Raw genomic sequence first — 16,688 nt, forward strand, 5'->3', positions numbered from 1 at the left:
CTCTGGAAGAGGGGGGGCAGGCATTCAGGAATTGGTGCCCAGAGCTAGCTGGTTGGTGTGGAGTTGGACCATGGGAGTGACAGATGAACCACAGTGAAAATATAGGAAGGCTGAGAGGTGAAGCTAGCCTCCCTACTTCTTTGACAGGAAGCAGAGAATGTCAATCATAACTGTGTGAATAAAAACACGTTACTGTGCTTGTCTGCGCTGGAAACCTCGGAACTGGAGGAAGAAGTAAGACTCTCATATGATGCGTAATCTTAACTAACAATGGTGGACGACGAAGTCCCCAGAGGTACATCCAATAAGTTTCCGAGCTAAAGAAACTTGCATGCCATCTGAAAGCTCTCTTGGCAGATGGAAAGAAGCTCGAAAATTCCGAGAATTAAGGCTGAAAACCAAAAAACAAAGACAGCAACCACGGTTGTGTTCTGAGGAAGAGATGAAGAAGATCTGTGAGCGCCCGATTTTGGTCTCCAAGCAACAAGAAGCTTCGAGTAAGCGCCCATCTCCTTCTGCCAAGTGCTCTCTTCAGCTCGCTTGGTGCCCACTTCACCGCTTCAGACTTCCGCACCCAACTGCTCAGCACCAACTTCTGAACACCTGGCTCCAACTATGGAGAATTCGGCATGAACATCTGAGAGCTCGGTGCCAAAGGTAGGACGCTCGGCACCTCTTTCTCCTTCACTGGCTCAGGAGACTCCGCTTTATCCCTGATTATGCATCAACTTGAGCTCATGGGCTTTTTGAAAGAAGACAGTTGTTTCCAAGAGCAAGGACACCTCTTTGTACTTCGGACATCTCCATCAAGACACCTTTCCAGTGGCTGACTAACACTACACCTCCATCAAGACAACTTTTCAGTGGCTGCCTGCTCACACCTGAGTATAGACTACAAGTTCGACTGAGGGGGGGGGCAACTATCGGGGGCAATCCCCTTGGACTCCCCTGGACTGCCAGTATACCTTTTCCCCAGTGCTGGGGAGCTGGACAGTGACTTTGGGTCTAGGAGATCTGAGGGGCCAGATCGCCACCTCCTCCACTACACATCCAGTAAGACGCCTTTCCAGTGGCTGTCTGTTGACACTGGGGACCAGTAACAAGCTCAACTGAGAGGGTGACTACCCGTATGTAAACCCCCGACCTCCCTTGGACCTCCAGTATATCTTCTCCCCAATGTCAGGGAGCGGGAAGGGACCTTCATCTAGGAGCATCGGGGGACAAGTAGCCACCTCTTCCACTCCACACCACTTCACTGTTATAATGGTTAAATTCACGGTAATCTAAATATAAGGCTGGCAAAGGCATGGGAAGGAAGCGAGGGAGCCAGGTGCAGGAGCAAGTGGATAATACAGGAGGGCTAGCAGCAGGAAAGAATTGGTGCCAGGTAGAAAAGAGTTGGCGTCAGGTACTGCATGCTCTGAGCTGGACCCAGGAGGCGGGAGGAGGCAAGAGGCGTGTGGAGGCAGGTGACAGTTGCTCCTACACAGGCAGAGTGGCGGGAGGAAACAGGACGCGGGTGGTGGCTAGTGGTGGGTGTTTCACTGATTTTTGGTAATGGCAGTTACTGATTACTTTCATGAAAAATAATTTATTACTACTTTTTTATATCTATATAGCAATTTCTGGTATCTGAGCATAAAAAATGTGTAAAATGTATGAATAACATTAGCATTTTATATGTTCAGACATGTACACATTTTAAAATAACAAATGTACGTGTATCTTCTAAAATAAATGATAAATTAATATAAAAAAGTAGTTAACCATAGCTGTCTGCACATGAGCCTATGGATACTCCTATCACATGATGCTGAGCTCTTTCGTTGGGTGATGATGCTGTGGATTTGTATGTTGATGAAGAAAAATACAAATTATTGTTGAATTTGTCCCGCTGCTATAATATCAAAAAATAAGTCTAATCCTTTGAGTTTTAGCATTAAAACTAAGTATCAACTTATCAATGATGCTGTGGAAAAAATACAAATTATTGTTGAATTTGTCTAATATCAAAAAGGAGTTTTATTAGAACAACTCTAATGAACAATGTTTTTTATTCTCTAATTAGTGATCGAATCCAGTAACCGATTACACCCACCACTAGTGGATGCCAGTGGCCAGCGGTGGAGGCTAGGAGCTAAAGATGTGGAACGTTCACGACTGTGTGATACTAGGAAAAAAGCCTTCATGCGCCAGGGCCATTCAAACCTTCTCTGTAACGTTCCAAAGTACTGCCAAAGCAAGAACCGGTAGCCAATACTCAGCTGTCGAGAATATTTCCTCTTAAGGCTCACAGCAACCAAACATTTGCACCAATCTCTCCTTACTGTGTTACAGCCACTAAACTTTTCAGTTCCCTGCAGAGGAAAGTGTGATGAGTAGCCCAGGCACAGTAAACAAAACAAACAACAAATATTTTGGCCTAACATTTAAGAATTACTTTAAAATAATTTACCAGAGGCTTGCAAGATGCCTAGGCCCAATAAACAAAAAATAATTTGCAAATGTTTGGCCTAAAGGAACAGCGTAACATTCAAGAATTACTTTAAAGGTAATTATTTACTGGCAGCTTGCGAATAGCCAATGGCCAGTAAACAAATCCTAAAAGCAAAAGTTTGGCCTAACATAATTACTTTTAAGGCAATCACTTACCAGCACCAGTGGCTGGGCGCAGTCTATGTCCGGTAAATAAATCATAAATGCAAAAGTTTTGGGCCTAATGGAATGGTGTAACATTCAAGAATTACTTTAAAGACAATTATTACCGGCAACTTGCACGTAGCCTAAGCCCAGTAAGCAAAACAAAAATGTAAAAGTTTTGGCATAAAGGAACGGTGTAACATTCAAGAATTACTTTCAAGACCAAACTATTACCAGCTTGTTGATCAATCTAAATCAAGGTAATAATAAAAAAAGACAAGACTCATCCTTAAAGATCTCTGCTCGAAGGCTATGAAATACGTGTTCCAGTGGTTGTGTAATACTGCCGATATATGGTGGTATAATCAGAAAATAAGAATAAGATGCTGTAAGAACTCGATGTTTAGTCAAGTATGGCAGAAAACAGAATGAGGTGGTTAGCTAAGTCGTTCCCAGCATTGCCGTTAGGGGGCGGTACTGTGCACCTACACTGAGCAATCGAAGCGCTACCAGCGAAATTTGAATTTAGACTGCTGTACGTGGAAAACTAATAGCTATGTAATTACTGGGTAAGTCACTTACATAAAATTTGTGGGTGAAGATGTGAATGATTTCAAAAGCTTCTTGGGTATTTACAGCAAGGACCAGAGGATTGCCACATTGGCAAGACAAGTTGGTGGCAATGAAATTGGAGACATGATTGATTAACTGTCAATAAAGTAGTTGATCATCTTGAAGAGGATGCCAAGTTGGTGAACAAAGAGTTATAAGAGCTAATAAGGTAGTCTGCATCTAATGAGGAAGAAGAATCAGAATGTCAAGATGAGCCACCAAAATTAACACTTGGAAAGACGAATGAAGCATTTAACATAATTCAAAATGAAAGTCTTTTACTGTAATACCACAGTATAATATGAAGATAAAAAGGCCCATAAAACACTATTTGAACGTTGGACCAGAAGGAAGTGCTCAAAATATATGGTTGCAACGTTCAAATAGTGTTTTATGGGCTTCAAATACTATAAAATAAAGGTTGCAAAAGTTCAAATAAAGTGCCCCTTTAATATCTGGCACTATCACTTTGTCTTCACAACTAATTTTCTTCTAGGATAAGAAGAAAAATACTAAAGATGATCCTCAAATCTAATGTTGTATATCAGTCACCATCCTCTTCTCTGAGGTGTCCTCTGCCTCATCCAGGCTCTGAGGATGTCCCTTCCAACATTTCATTAAAAGTCAGCACCCCGATTATTATTATTATTAAAGTAGTTTAACTGACCACTGAGCACTAGCTCACTTAAGGATTTGATTAAAATACTAGGTCTATGAGCATCCAATACTAAGATGAATGAATTAAAATGAAATTAAAAACTGCACATAGGCACATGCTCTCATACAATAAATACATTTACTCAGACTTCCTTACATACATACTAAAACCGTATATTAAAATTCAGAATATAAATTAAAACAAAATTTAAAAATTTTCTTTTTGTAAAATTCAAATGTTAAAAGGATTTTCAAGATTATTTATTTATTTTTAAAATTAAATGTCCTTCAAGAACATCATAATTGGAGATTGAAAATGAAAGATCCTGACAGCCTTTCACTGACCTATTTCCAAAAGTAGACATTCATCATACTTTGATTCACATTGTATTATTACTCTGCATCAGTCACCATGGGGCTGCTCATTATCCTCTCTCTGGTTTTATTTCTTTCAGGTGTTCTTCTCCCATATATATTGCCATTTATTTATGATACCCATCCAGGCTTTGATCTTGAGTTGGATGTCCTTCTTCATTTCCTTTGATCCCTACATGCGCAGGGGATCCAACATATTTCTACATTTTTTCCATTATTATATAATTTATGGAGATAAATTTAATTTGTTGTACATATTATTATTCAGCACCCCGAACACCTTCACACTGCCTATGCCATCAATCATCCTCATTTCATTATCATAGGGACTATATAGTACCACTGTTATTGTCATACCCTGATATCATCATTAATTTCACTATTGTAAGTATTGTAGTACCAATGTCTTCATCATCGTCATCACTGGAGAACCATGGCATACAGGAGGGAGCAGCTGGATCACTAGTGACAAGATCAGTATTCTGCTAATCATATAACTGACCAATTTTCTCCCTTTCATATTTGTATTTTGATACATCATAGTTTGTTATTTTTATTACTTATAGAGTATATTGTATAATGTTATGTTTTATTATAACAGAATGGTGAACTAAATTGCTTATTTGACTCTTATTAGTAATTCATTTCAGTATGATACCTCTCAAAGCATGGAGTAAAGTAAAACCATTTCCATCAACCAGTTCAAAACTCTTTATTCTAAACCTTGAATGCTTGCTCTTAAGTCAAAAACTTTATCTGGGAATACCTCACAAAAAATATCAAACAATGACTAGCATTCCGTAGAAAATGTAACTTTGTTATCACCAGTAAAGCCTTGAAACACTGATTTTTACCAACTGAATCTTCAGTGGTATTCCATTCAGAAATTAAACCACGTTTTCTTTTTTATATGCACCACCTCTAGTGCTCTGCACCACAATCTGGCTCTAATGAACTTGAGGGTAATTTGAGGTCTGGGCTCTTGAGGTCTAGAGGCAAACCCACCAGCAGCCTTGAAAAATCTCCCCACCAAAGAAGAGAACCCAAAATCCCTGAAAGAGTTACCACTGGAGTTCAGTTCAGAGGAGACCTGTCCCAAGAGTTCTTAGGGCAAAACTGAATCTCTTATTCTTAGACAGGCCATGTGACAATCTCTTCAAGACAGCCACTTCCTGGCTGGAAGCTTTCTAAGGGTTGAAATTTTTTTAGTATTGATAGAAAATTGTCCACCTATCTCTCTGTCAGAAAAGCCCGAAAAGCAAGGATTTGACCTTCATCCCCAGGTAAACAACTGACTGTGTCGGAAGAAGCACAGACTTGTTGACATAGATCAGAATACTCAGCACCAAGGCTAGACACAAAAGACAATCCTTCACCTCAACACTGCCTAAAACAAGTTGGCAAGAACTAACCAGTCATCTGAGAATAAGAAAACTCGGATTCCTAGCAGATGATTTCATCCTGCTTATGGTGCCACAAGATTGGTAAATACTTGTGGCACCATGCTCAAGCAAACAGAGAGCTTAAATTACAAGACCTTCCCTTCAAAGACAAAGCATAGATGCTTCCCAACCGAGGACAGATCAGGATGTGGAAGTAATGGTCCTGCATACTGTATCAATAAAAATCACCCTGTTGCCCTTCCATATGGCTACCAAAAATGAACTGGTTGGTTCCATGAAACGGTATTCAGACAAATGAACAATACTGGTTTCTAGTCGTCTGAGGCCTTGGAAAGAGGAAAGAGGAAAAAGGTGATAGTAAACCCCCTGAACTGTCTAAAACTGACTCAATTGCCTTCTTATGTAACAACTATCTGATATCCTCTTGCAAAACATGGAACTTCTCTGCATTAAGAATGTACACAGGGAAGGAAATCGGGGATGCTGACAGGGATGGAGGTGCAACAAAAAGTACAATGTATCCCTCCTTGAGAACCTTCACCACCCTAAGCTTTGGCAGACAATCTAAAAACTCTGTAAACAGCCTCATACTGGACTTTCAGGGCTCAAAACTTCATTTACAGTTGCCTTAGCAATTCTTTTCCTTGAAACGAGCTTTGATCACCTCAAAAGGGCTTACTGGAAGCAGAAGAACTCAAGGACTGTTTGGGCTGATAATCCACGCAGAACTTTGATGCAGGATCAACTGCAAGTGCAGAGACAGGATGGTTGAAGGAAGACTTCAAAGACAGCTATGAAATCCCTACTCTACTGATTAGAGACATCTTCAATGATGGCCTTATACACTTGGATTAAGGAGATAAAGATAAGATGCATCAAATACAGCTACAGACCACAGAGCTGTAGGCACCATATAAGATAATTATGAGAACAACTGTTCTCTTTTTTTTAAACTAAATCAGATAACTTCAGCTACTTACATGCCTGAACAAGAGCTGGGGTAGCTGGCGAAAGAGAGCTGATCAACAAGATCATCCTTGGTAAAACGGTGAGGGTAAAGCAAAGTAGAACAGTCTATCAAGCACTAAAAAAATGATGGAGAATCCTCCAAATCAGGGTTGAAATCTGTCCAGTCTAAAGGAAGAACCAGGGTGGCAGAAACCAGCAAATATGCAGACTGAGACAATGAGGTGGAAGTTGCCTGAGAGTAACATGCCAGTACCACCAGCAAAGATATCACAGGAAAAGGCATGTAAGTGGCAAACAGCCAAGAGAGAGCAGGTGACTTCCTTGATGATAAGACAATGGTGGGGAGGGCAAAGGTCTGATGGGAGAAGGCAGAGGGTTCTCACATGACGTCACCACAGCAGACAAATCACCCACCTTGCACTTCAACAAATCCAAAAAGAGACAAAAGCTTTGACTCAAGAGACAAACCTGCTGAGGCATAAGCTGGAGCTGTCAAACAACACAATAAGCAATGGAAGAAGAAGGGCCACTAATACAAATTGGTACAACTGTCAAAAGATCAGAAATGCAAGACAATTGGGGACAGGGAATGGGTATGAGACGGAAGATTAATGTCAGATGCAGAAGGAATACATGATCATACAGGATGAGTAAAAGACAGAACAACTAGGTACTAATGCACAGTTCAGAAACTACCTAAGTAACTGGAATACTATGCCTACAGACCCTAGAAAACTCAACAGTGTCACACATATCACTGTTACTTTCACCAGATGATGATAACACAAGTCGGTTGTAACATACACTTAAGTGAATAAACATTTTGGCGAACAAGTTGATTTTGAGACAGCAGGCTGTTGAGAGTCAGAGGTGGCAAAGGGCACACACATCTGTCCCAAGACATGCCTTGGTTCCCTGGCAGAGGGGGAAGAAATTTTGCCACGGGGAAGTCCAGAGGGCAGGCTACAAACAGACAACAGCTACAATGCCTTTCTTCTTCAGGAGGTGGGGGAACAGAAAAACGTCGATCGCTACAGGGAAAAACGTTGTCCTTACCTATATCATAATTGACCAAGTGCCTAACGGCCAAAAAAAAGTAAAACGATATCTTCAGCCAATTTACTTATGTTTCTCCTGAACCACAAAGGAAGCATTAGAAGACAGAGCTGGAGTGAGAGAAGCAACACTGGAAGAAGACAGAATAGACAGAGTAGACTTACAGTGAGACCTAATTGTCTATGCAATCTATAAGCCTCTTGCATTTTCCAATACTTTATAAAATAATTTATTTTCTCAACAAACACTCCTTACCTTCTTCACAATGAGAAGAAAATCACATTCATTACCATTCCTGGTAACCCACTGTCACAATCATGCCCAACTGAATACCTTCGGTTTACACAAAATTTTTCCTACAGAACCTAATGGTTTATCTTTGCATGCTGTAAATGACATAATGCAAAACAGAAAACAACCTCAATACTGTACAAGAAAAAATTAGCAATATTTAATCAAAATTAGTACAGCCAATTCATATCATATGACTACATGCACAGCAGTAAGAATTCTGCCAAAAATGTAAACATTACACCAACACCAGCTAGTGGGAAACAAGTGATTATAGACAGGCCATCTGGGTTAACCACACAATGTGCCTGTTTATTTTGAATGCCAATCGCTCCTAATGGCACACAGATGTAAGCTAACTTTAACAGTAGGTAAGAGTCATCCCAAGTGATACATATAATGACAAAACTGAAGTATATAACAATAACTTTAAACTCACTTTTCAACTTTGGATTGTTTTCAGTTTCCTGTTGTAGAGTTCTACTCGATATCGTCCTCTGTTTTGATTTTAACCCATCCTTCAACCTGTTGGCTACAGTTGCTTGTCTCAAAGCATCACGTTCTAAAGACTGTTTTGTTTTAAAGCCACGATGAGGAATAAAATCTGGAAAGTGAAACTATATTGGAACTCTTGTTCAATTCCGTGAGCTTCTCAAAACAACAAGAACTTAAACTGTCACTAGATCAGCTTAGTCTAACAATAAGAAGCATCCCAACATGGAACTTCTTCATTTCCTGCAATAAAGTTACTAAATAAAAGTAATCATAAAACAAATTCCTAAGTAACTGAGGGATATAGTTCAAACAAAGTATAATACTATGAAATAAACAATCTTCGGAATCTAATGACATATGACAACTTCCTATGGTAATGATTCAATAATATGAGATAACAATTACTGTATGAATACTGTATGCAAATAAGTAAAAAAAAAAAACTTACTTGTGCTAAGGCAATGTTGTGACCTCAGAAGGTTTTGAGTAATCCTGAACAGAGGTCTGATCTCTGGTTCTCTCAGCATATTTGAGAAGCTTTCACCATTTTGCTTATTTTCCAGAAATGTATTACAAGATACGTGCGACTCACACCACCCTCTTTTTCCTACAATTTAGACAAAATTTCTAATAAGATAATAACATACTTTCAGACAAAAGAATATCAAAAAGTAATTAATATAAATATATATATACTGCACATTACTATAATTAAATTATCAAATACATAACTAATTACCAATACCATGTCATCATTGTATTTTGTTTTCAGAGTACATAATGTATAAACATAATAATAGTATAACCATAATAATAGTTATGATAGTTAAAGAAATTCCATAAATATAAATACATCTGTATTTCTATTGACAGATATATATAAGATATATATAAAAGTATACCACAATAATAAATTTTATATATTAAAAAACTTAATCAAGAAATCAGACTTATCACTGTAATTATATTTACAGATAGTACAAGACTAATTAGATTCAAATTTATTTATAAGTTACTTGAGCAAATAAGCAGGAAATTTATCATCAATCAATTAACAAAATTTGACAATCAAAAATAAAATCTTTCCCATCCTGATCCTCAAAAATATTAAGTGGTTTATCAGAGTAAAAAGCATTTTAGAGTCACAATTTCTTTATCTTCTTTAGTAGTTCATGGTCTTTCTCCTCTAACCCTTGCATTTCCTATCCCAACAAGGAACCACTGGCCTCCCTGGTTTGTCCTGTTAGGTATTGCATTATTAGCACTGTTCATAATTTTGTCATTCCAGGATTTGGATGTTACAATATGGTTCTGAAAGGATCTATTTTAACACCTGGAGCCAACTTTATCCAATAAAATTCTTTTGTCTTCCACTTTGGAGTGGACAATTTAGGACAGTTGGTTGCTGATTTCAGATGAACTGAAAATGAAAACTACCAAGGAGATGGTCATTTACTGACCATATAGAGTCAATGGTAACATATGGACAGCAAATATTCAGACCAATACCAGATGATGTTTTAAATGCTACATACAGTAATAATGGTCTAGGAACCATCATTTCATCATGGAAATCAATGAAGTTTTCGACAGTCATGCCTCTTCTATCTGTGACAGTTTCACCCTATAGTGTTACAGGCACTGAGGTCTCCTAACAAGAGAAAAGGTGAAAGTTGATCAAATAAATTTTGCAACTGATATAGGAAGGAATCATCTTTTGGAGCCAGATATTTTGAGTAGATTTTGAACTTATTTTTAGAAATTACCACAACATTTGTAGCCTGTAACTAAGTATTGAGCATGAATGCTATGACTGGGTTATGCTGCAAAAACTTTTTATAACTATAATAGTCCACCTTTACTTATTTTCACTAATGGGCAGTGTTAAGTGAAAGTATGCAAAGGCAGTCCAACAGAAGTTGTTGCCTAACTTCATTTCTTGCAAGGATGTAACACAAGCATTGTAATTGTGTGTACCTTACATTGCTCAGAACGAGACCCAAGACCTTGCAAGTGCCACTACAAAATTTTTGTCATTCATGGCGGCAAGAGTTTGATCTCCCAAACTTACCATTTGACTGGGATGTTCTGTTAATTTTTCCTCTAGATTATTAAAGATTCACTGTGGACTTTATCTGGATATTGAAGTACTAATGTTATGTTTCCAACCATCTAATTGAAATGTTAATGATAAAAAATGGCTTGCTTTATTTAGATTTATTGGTGCTCTTTTAGAAGGGTTATTTCATTTATGACTTTTTTTTTTACTGAGAGTAGTCTCCATAAAGGATAACATAAACATTTTTTGTTACTGAACTATTATTAGCTTTGGGAGGTAGTGGACATGCCCTTGTTACCCTCTGGAAAGCTCAAAAGACCATCTTGGTCACCTGATGAACTTTGGTGTACTTTCTGAGATGCTTTTGAGTTTGAGGCTCATTTTTCTACAGACTCTTGAGAGAATCCATCTTTTCTATATCACTGGTCTTTCGTGTATTGGCCTGTTGATTTTGCCTCTGAGATCGATGTGGGTAGTCCATTTCATAAAGGAAAAATAGTGGGTAGTCCCTTTCATAAAGGAAAAATAATGTAATTTGAGCACTTGTGACTGTTGCTATCTGTTTCCACTGAATATTTGTACCATCTCACCCTGATCTCTCATCTACTGGCAAAATTGCCATACTCAAAGCAATTGAAACATTGCTTAATTTTTATATTCGTACTTTAAAACTCTAATGTCTAATATCGATGAATTCCAGCACATATTCACATGAAAAAGATAAAGTAATCCAGCAACATTATTTTGTCCACTGAGTTTCTTCACTTTGTACCCATTCTGAGGGCAAAGATCTAAAATTCCTTATCAGAGAAATCTCATAATTCTTCTGAATACGTTACTCTCCCATTGGACTGAAGGAAGTGTGTAGCTTCAGACAGATAACATCATCAGCTTGTAGGCCATCACTGGCCTTCAAGACTTTCCATATTTCTTAATATTTTCCTTTTGTATGTTACCAAAATCTATATCTTTCAAGGTATAGTAGGCATTTTCACCTGTTACATTTAGTTTTGTAGTATGCTATGTAACACATTGGATTGGGTTGCACTTCTGTACAAGCTACTGGCAATAGTTCATTAAGAACCTGGGAACATGGTCAAATCATTCATTGATTACATTATTGCAACTTAAGACTGAAAAGGAAATAGTATTTGTATCCTTTTTACTAGTTATTGTTTCTCTAGCTTTCTTAGCAAGTAATTTACTGAAAAATGTAACAAAGGCACTCAGAACATTTTTACCAGTCCCTTTGACCCCTGAATTCTTCCTACTGGTCCACATTCTTTATATTTACCAAATTTGTAAGTTAAGTGTAAACTGTCACACCAAAGTACCTTTTTTAGCAGTAGTGTATTCAATTTCCACCAGTATTACTTCCACCCTGGTGTTCAAGTGTTTCCTTTGAAGAGATAACAATTATCATAGTCAAATTATTGCCAGGTATGATCACTTGTAACACAAGGTTGTCAAATAGTCGGGGGAAGGGGGATTTGGTTACTATCCATATAAATAATAAAAAGTGAACTAAATGGACTGGCTGATAACCTGCAAAAGACTAGCCTTTTTGGAGCTCATTCTTCAACTAATGACATCACTAAGAGCTAACCCCCAAATATCCACTCCCTACTCCACCCTGAAGGGATGGTGCCTGCATAATTAGGGGGCTTAAGCATAGGACAAACCCATTTGATGGGACTAAGCATTACATAAATACAATCATCCCCACTTTAATGATTTTGGTTGGCAAGCCAAGCAGAAAACCTTGAGTCTTGACTCAAAAGATCAGCCCAACCCTGAAATCTGTGGACCAATTCCTAAAGAAATCCTGCCTCTTGAGGTATCAATATGACTGGTATACTGACATCTTTCAGGTCCAAACATTATTGGGAGGTTGATAAGACCATCTCAGTTCTCAATACTGGCTTTGAAAATCAACTTTAATCCCAGCAATGGTATTCATTCTTGATGACAAAACCAGTACCAACTCCAATCCCAGCAATCGTATACATTCTTGATGTCAAAGTTTAAACTCCAATCCCAGCAATGGTATACATTCTTCATGATTCAGACAGTAAAGAGCAAGTTAAAGCGGCTAAACATCAAGATGGGAGAATGCTAATAAATTCTGTAAGAGGCGGAAGAAATAACGAGAAAGACAGAAAGAGTACTGACAAACACTTAGACTTGAAATCATGGAAAAGAAACTCTCTCTCCTGGTTCGAGAGACCTCCAACTCATCACAGTTTCAACTTAGAATACAGTATAAACATTCTATGTCAGACCTGTAAGACTTCAACAGGGCATTCTCTAATTGACAAGGATGAAACTTCTAGTTTCCCTTCTGATATTATATTTTGCTCTATCCTGTTGTCTGACTCATATTATTCTTCTTAAAGCTTATTTTCAAACTGACAGTCTTTTACACTTATTGTACTGTATGTTCATTGCCATACCATGATTCATGTCAGTATAGCAATAAACATCAAAATAGATTTATTTATAATAAAAAGGATTTTGACAAAGGAAAATCTATTTCTGGAGAGGCCCGTACCCGGTGAAAAAGTCCATTCAGCACTTATTTCTAGGTAATTCCGTTGCTGGATACCAGAAGCTAAATGAAATGCTGGAGTTACTAAGAGATCCACTAGATGGAGTTTAAAAGGGTAACTATACGGAACCTATCCTTTCCCCAATGTCAAAAGTCCCAACGTTTACAAGCCCATATGCAATTTCAGTCTATTTTATTTCCAGTGCTTATCCAGCTTGCCCATTTTTAATCTGCTTCATTCAGTCTTTTTTTATGTCTGATTTTCTTTGATTCTTTTCATAGATATGTGATGCATTCTGTTAATCTAGCTCTGTAAATCTTGTGGTGTTTGGCTGTTTAAAACAGCATCATCTGCATACTCCATGTCTGCCAACTTTCTATCATTACCTTAATCTAAACCTTCTATTCCATCTCCAACCACTATTTTCATTATAAATTCTGAGATGAGCAAACAACAAAGGTGAATAAACATTCCCTTGCAGCACCCCACTGTTTATACATATTACATAAAACACCATCAAAATTAACTTTGCATCCACCTAGTTCATGGATAATTTCAATTAACTTTACATACTTGATACAAGAGCCATAATGATGTACAACTTTCCATAACAATGGTCATTGGACAATGTATGTCATCCCAAAATCAACAAAAGCCATCAAAAGGGAATTTTCCAAGTCCTTACACTACTGCAAAATGTCTCAACATAAATATTTTACTTAATGCAAAACTCTCACAGTGCACTGCATTAAATTATGTAATTACTATATTAAGATTGAAGTAAAAACTTTAACACACTACAAAAAATATCCACACATACTTTTCAAAGCAAAGACAGACAACAGACACCAAGTGACCAACTCAAGAGCACCCATAGGATTGGACAGGAAAATGTCAGTCGAGTAGAGGTGTTCCATCTGGATGCATCTGGTAAGTACCATATTTACTGAAGCATTATCTGAGCTGTCAGTTTATTAACCTTTGAGGATCTAGAGGTTCAAAATCTGTCTGCACCAGAATGCACCTTTTGCTTCCTGAGTAAAAATGCTTAGAAATAATTTTCTCTGATTGCTCTATGTAACACTATACCTCATGCTATGTCAATGGATGTGGTGTCATTTTAAAGCTAAATATGTATTAGTTGAACTTTCATCAGTATATTCAATATTAAAATTTTTTCATCATGGCTAGCTTTTACTTGTAATACTGGTTTTTTAAATCAATATTACGAGTAAAAGCTAGCCATATTGAAAACATTTTTATTTAAAAAAAATAACAATTAATGGGAGAAAAGAGATATTCAATTCTGTTTGCACACTGTAAAAGTATGATTAATTGCCTTTCCAATGATATGCAGTTCATTAAAATTTCAGCCACTTATAATAACATGAAGTATATTAAAAAAAATATATAACAAATACCTCAGTAGTGCAGTTTGCCAAGCAGAATAACAGTTTCTGTCACGTTTTCAAAAACTTTTGCATCAATCAGAATACATACCAGTCTCCACAACAAATCCATACGTGCCATATTATGACACTTTTTTACAATTTATGGCGAATATATTAAAAATATCTTTCAATGACAACTAGTCGTCATCAGCAACTCAAAGGGTTGAAAGTCTGCTTTGATTTAATAATCTTTGTGAAGATATTTCTGATCAATACTAAGATCCACTTATGCCAATATCTCTACATGGAAAAGTAAGAATTTACAATTGGCAGACATTTCAGGTCAACATCTGAAACTTTGCAAATGTTATCCTCTGAAGTTCTAGGATCAGTTCTTGTCCCCAACTAAGACTTTGAAATATTTTTTTGGATGAAAATTAATAACTGCAGCAGTCCTTTTAAGGATAATTATTGATAACACAATTTGCTTTGTCTGTGTTTATATTTATGCTGTCACATACGTATGTTTTCTAAGTTTGCACTGGTTATGTTTGTGATTACTAACATAACTATACTTTTCAAATATTAGTTGCTCTACAACTCTCCACTGTTACATGGTTACATATTGGTCACCTGGATTTGAAGCTAAAACACAGCAATCTTCTGAGTTTTTTGACTCACAACAGATGTTACAAGATAGGTCATTTTTTTTCTTTCCTTGTGCTCTGTTATTCTTTTTTTCTCCACACAATTCAACAATGTAATTTTTGTGGATCAATTATTATGCTATCAGACGACAAGTAAAGGCCTTACACGGGCATTAAGAATCGACCAGGCCTCGTGATTACTAAATTTGCATATATCACTTGTTTTGCAGAGTTCCAACTATATACAGTATAGCACTTCACATTATGAATGAAATCCCTTGAAAATTATGCCTTCCCTTGGGTTCTGGGATAACTGTATCTTTTCACTGCTGGGGTTCATTCATTTTTTACCAACTAGCAGGCAATTTACTGCATAACATGTCAATTCCACCTGTCATGTGGACCTATATAGACTCAAATTTGTTGTGTTCTTCTGTACTTTTGTTGTTTATGGTATATCTTAAAAACCTTACATAATCACCATCAGTTATTTGACTGGTTGCACCAACTTTATACCAAAGTAGATAATTTTCTGTACATACCTGAATATTAACAATATCACTGGATTGAAAATGACACAAAGATATGCTTTTAAACATTCACTGACTGTTTATAACTAAATTTATGGAAGGTACTGAGATGCACAAACTACAGAATGTTTTATCTTATATGTCATTACACAATGAGACATCAATGAGCCTAAAAATTATCACATGAAACAAATACAGTTAAATCAAGTCATGACACTGGCTAGTTTCAAAGTCCAATTATTATGTCAAAAAGAAAACTATAGGTTATATCTGATTAGGCATATTTTTTAACCATTACATACAATTTGGATTCTGTAGAGATGAATTGCATCCAAATGATATGTGCTTTTCATATTCAAATGCCACATTAGCTGCATGTTGCATCAGCACATAAGTCAGGATTAGTGTTAGTATCACTAATAATTTCAAAATTGGCAAATAGTAATATACTTATTTTCAAAATGAAAGCTTACAATATTATCATAAATGAGAGAAACTTTTTAACCATGTTTCAGTTGAAATGAAAATTTCTCCCCACCCTAATACCACCAAATGCCTACATCTTTTTTCCTAAAGAGTAAAACTGCTGAAGTTATCCAATTTGCTCATATGTGACCAATCTGTATCTTGTGAAGATCCAGACACATTTTGCAGTCTTGCTTATAAGGAACACACTACTATTAAAGGAAAACAGGTTGAAATAAAGAAATCAAATGAAAGAAGCCATACTTTAACATAAAATAATTATAAACTTGGTACTGCAGTTTCAGCTAAATATATTTCAAATAACAATCATAGAACGTACGTAATACATGAAAAGTACAAACACCTATGTACTGACTCAAAAACAGCTTATAAACAGTTGTCAATTTACAAAAAAATCTCATAGGCCCTGTTCAAACAATGAGACAAAAGAAATGTAGAGAAAATGGGGCCCTCAGCATGGGAAACATACAAGAGCAGCTTTCAATCCCTTTCCTTTGGACTAAATATCTTCAATTACTCTTCAATAAA

At 36.9% G+C, this 16,688-nt stretch overlaps 1 protein-coding gene across 1 annotated transcript in view; it reads right to left on the bottom strand.

The window, feature by feature from the left end:
• Nucleotides 1–16,688, bottom strand: part of YME1L (ATP-dependent zinc metalloprotease YME1L) — a 131,310-nt gene that overhangs the window by 99,625 nt on the left and 14,997 nt on the right. Inside the window, exons 4-5 of the mRNA XM_067128858.1 lie at nt 8,947–9,105; nt 8,443–8,607 (exon numbers count right to left, since the gene is read on the bottom strand). Coding sequence (XP_066984959.1) covers nt 8,443–8,607; nt 8,947–9,105 — 324 coding nt within the window. The remainder of the gene's footprint in view (nt 1–8,442; nt 8,608–8,946; nt 9,106–16,688) is intronic.

This window comes from Macrobrachium rosenbergii, chromosome 27, assembly GCF_040412425.1.
Source record: "Macrobrachium rosenbergii isolate ZJJX-2024 chromosome 27, ASM4041242v1, whole genome shotgun sequence".
Taxonomy (NCBI): Eukaryota; Metazoa; Arthropoda; class Malacostraca; order Decapoda; family Palaemonidae; genus Macrobrachium; species Macrobrachium rosenbergii.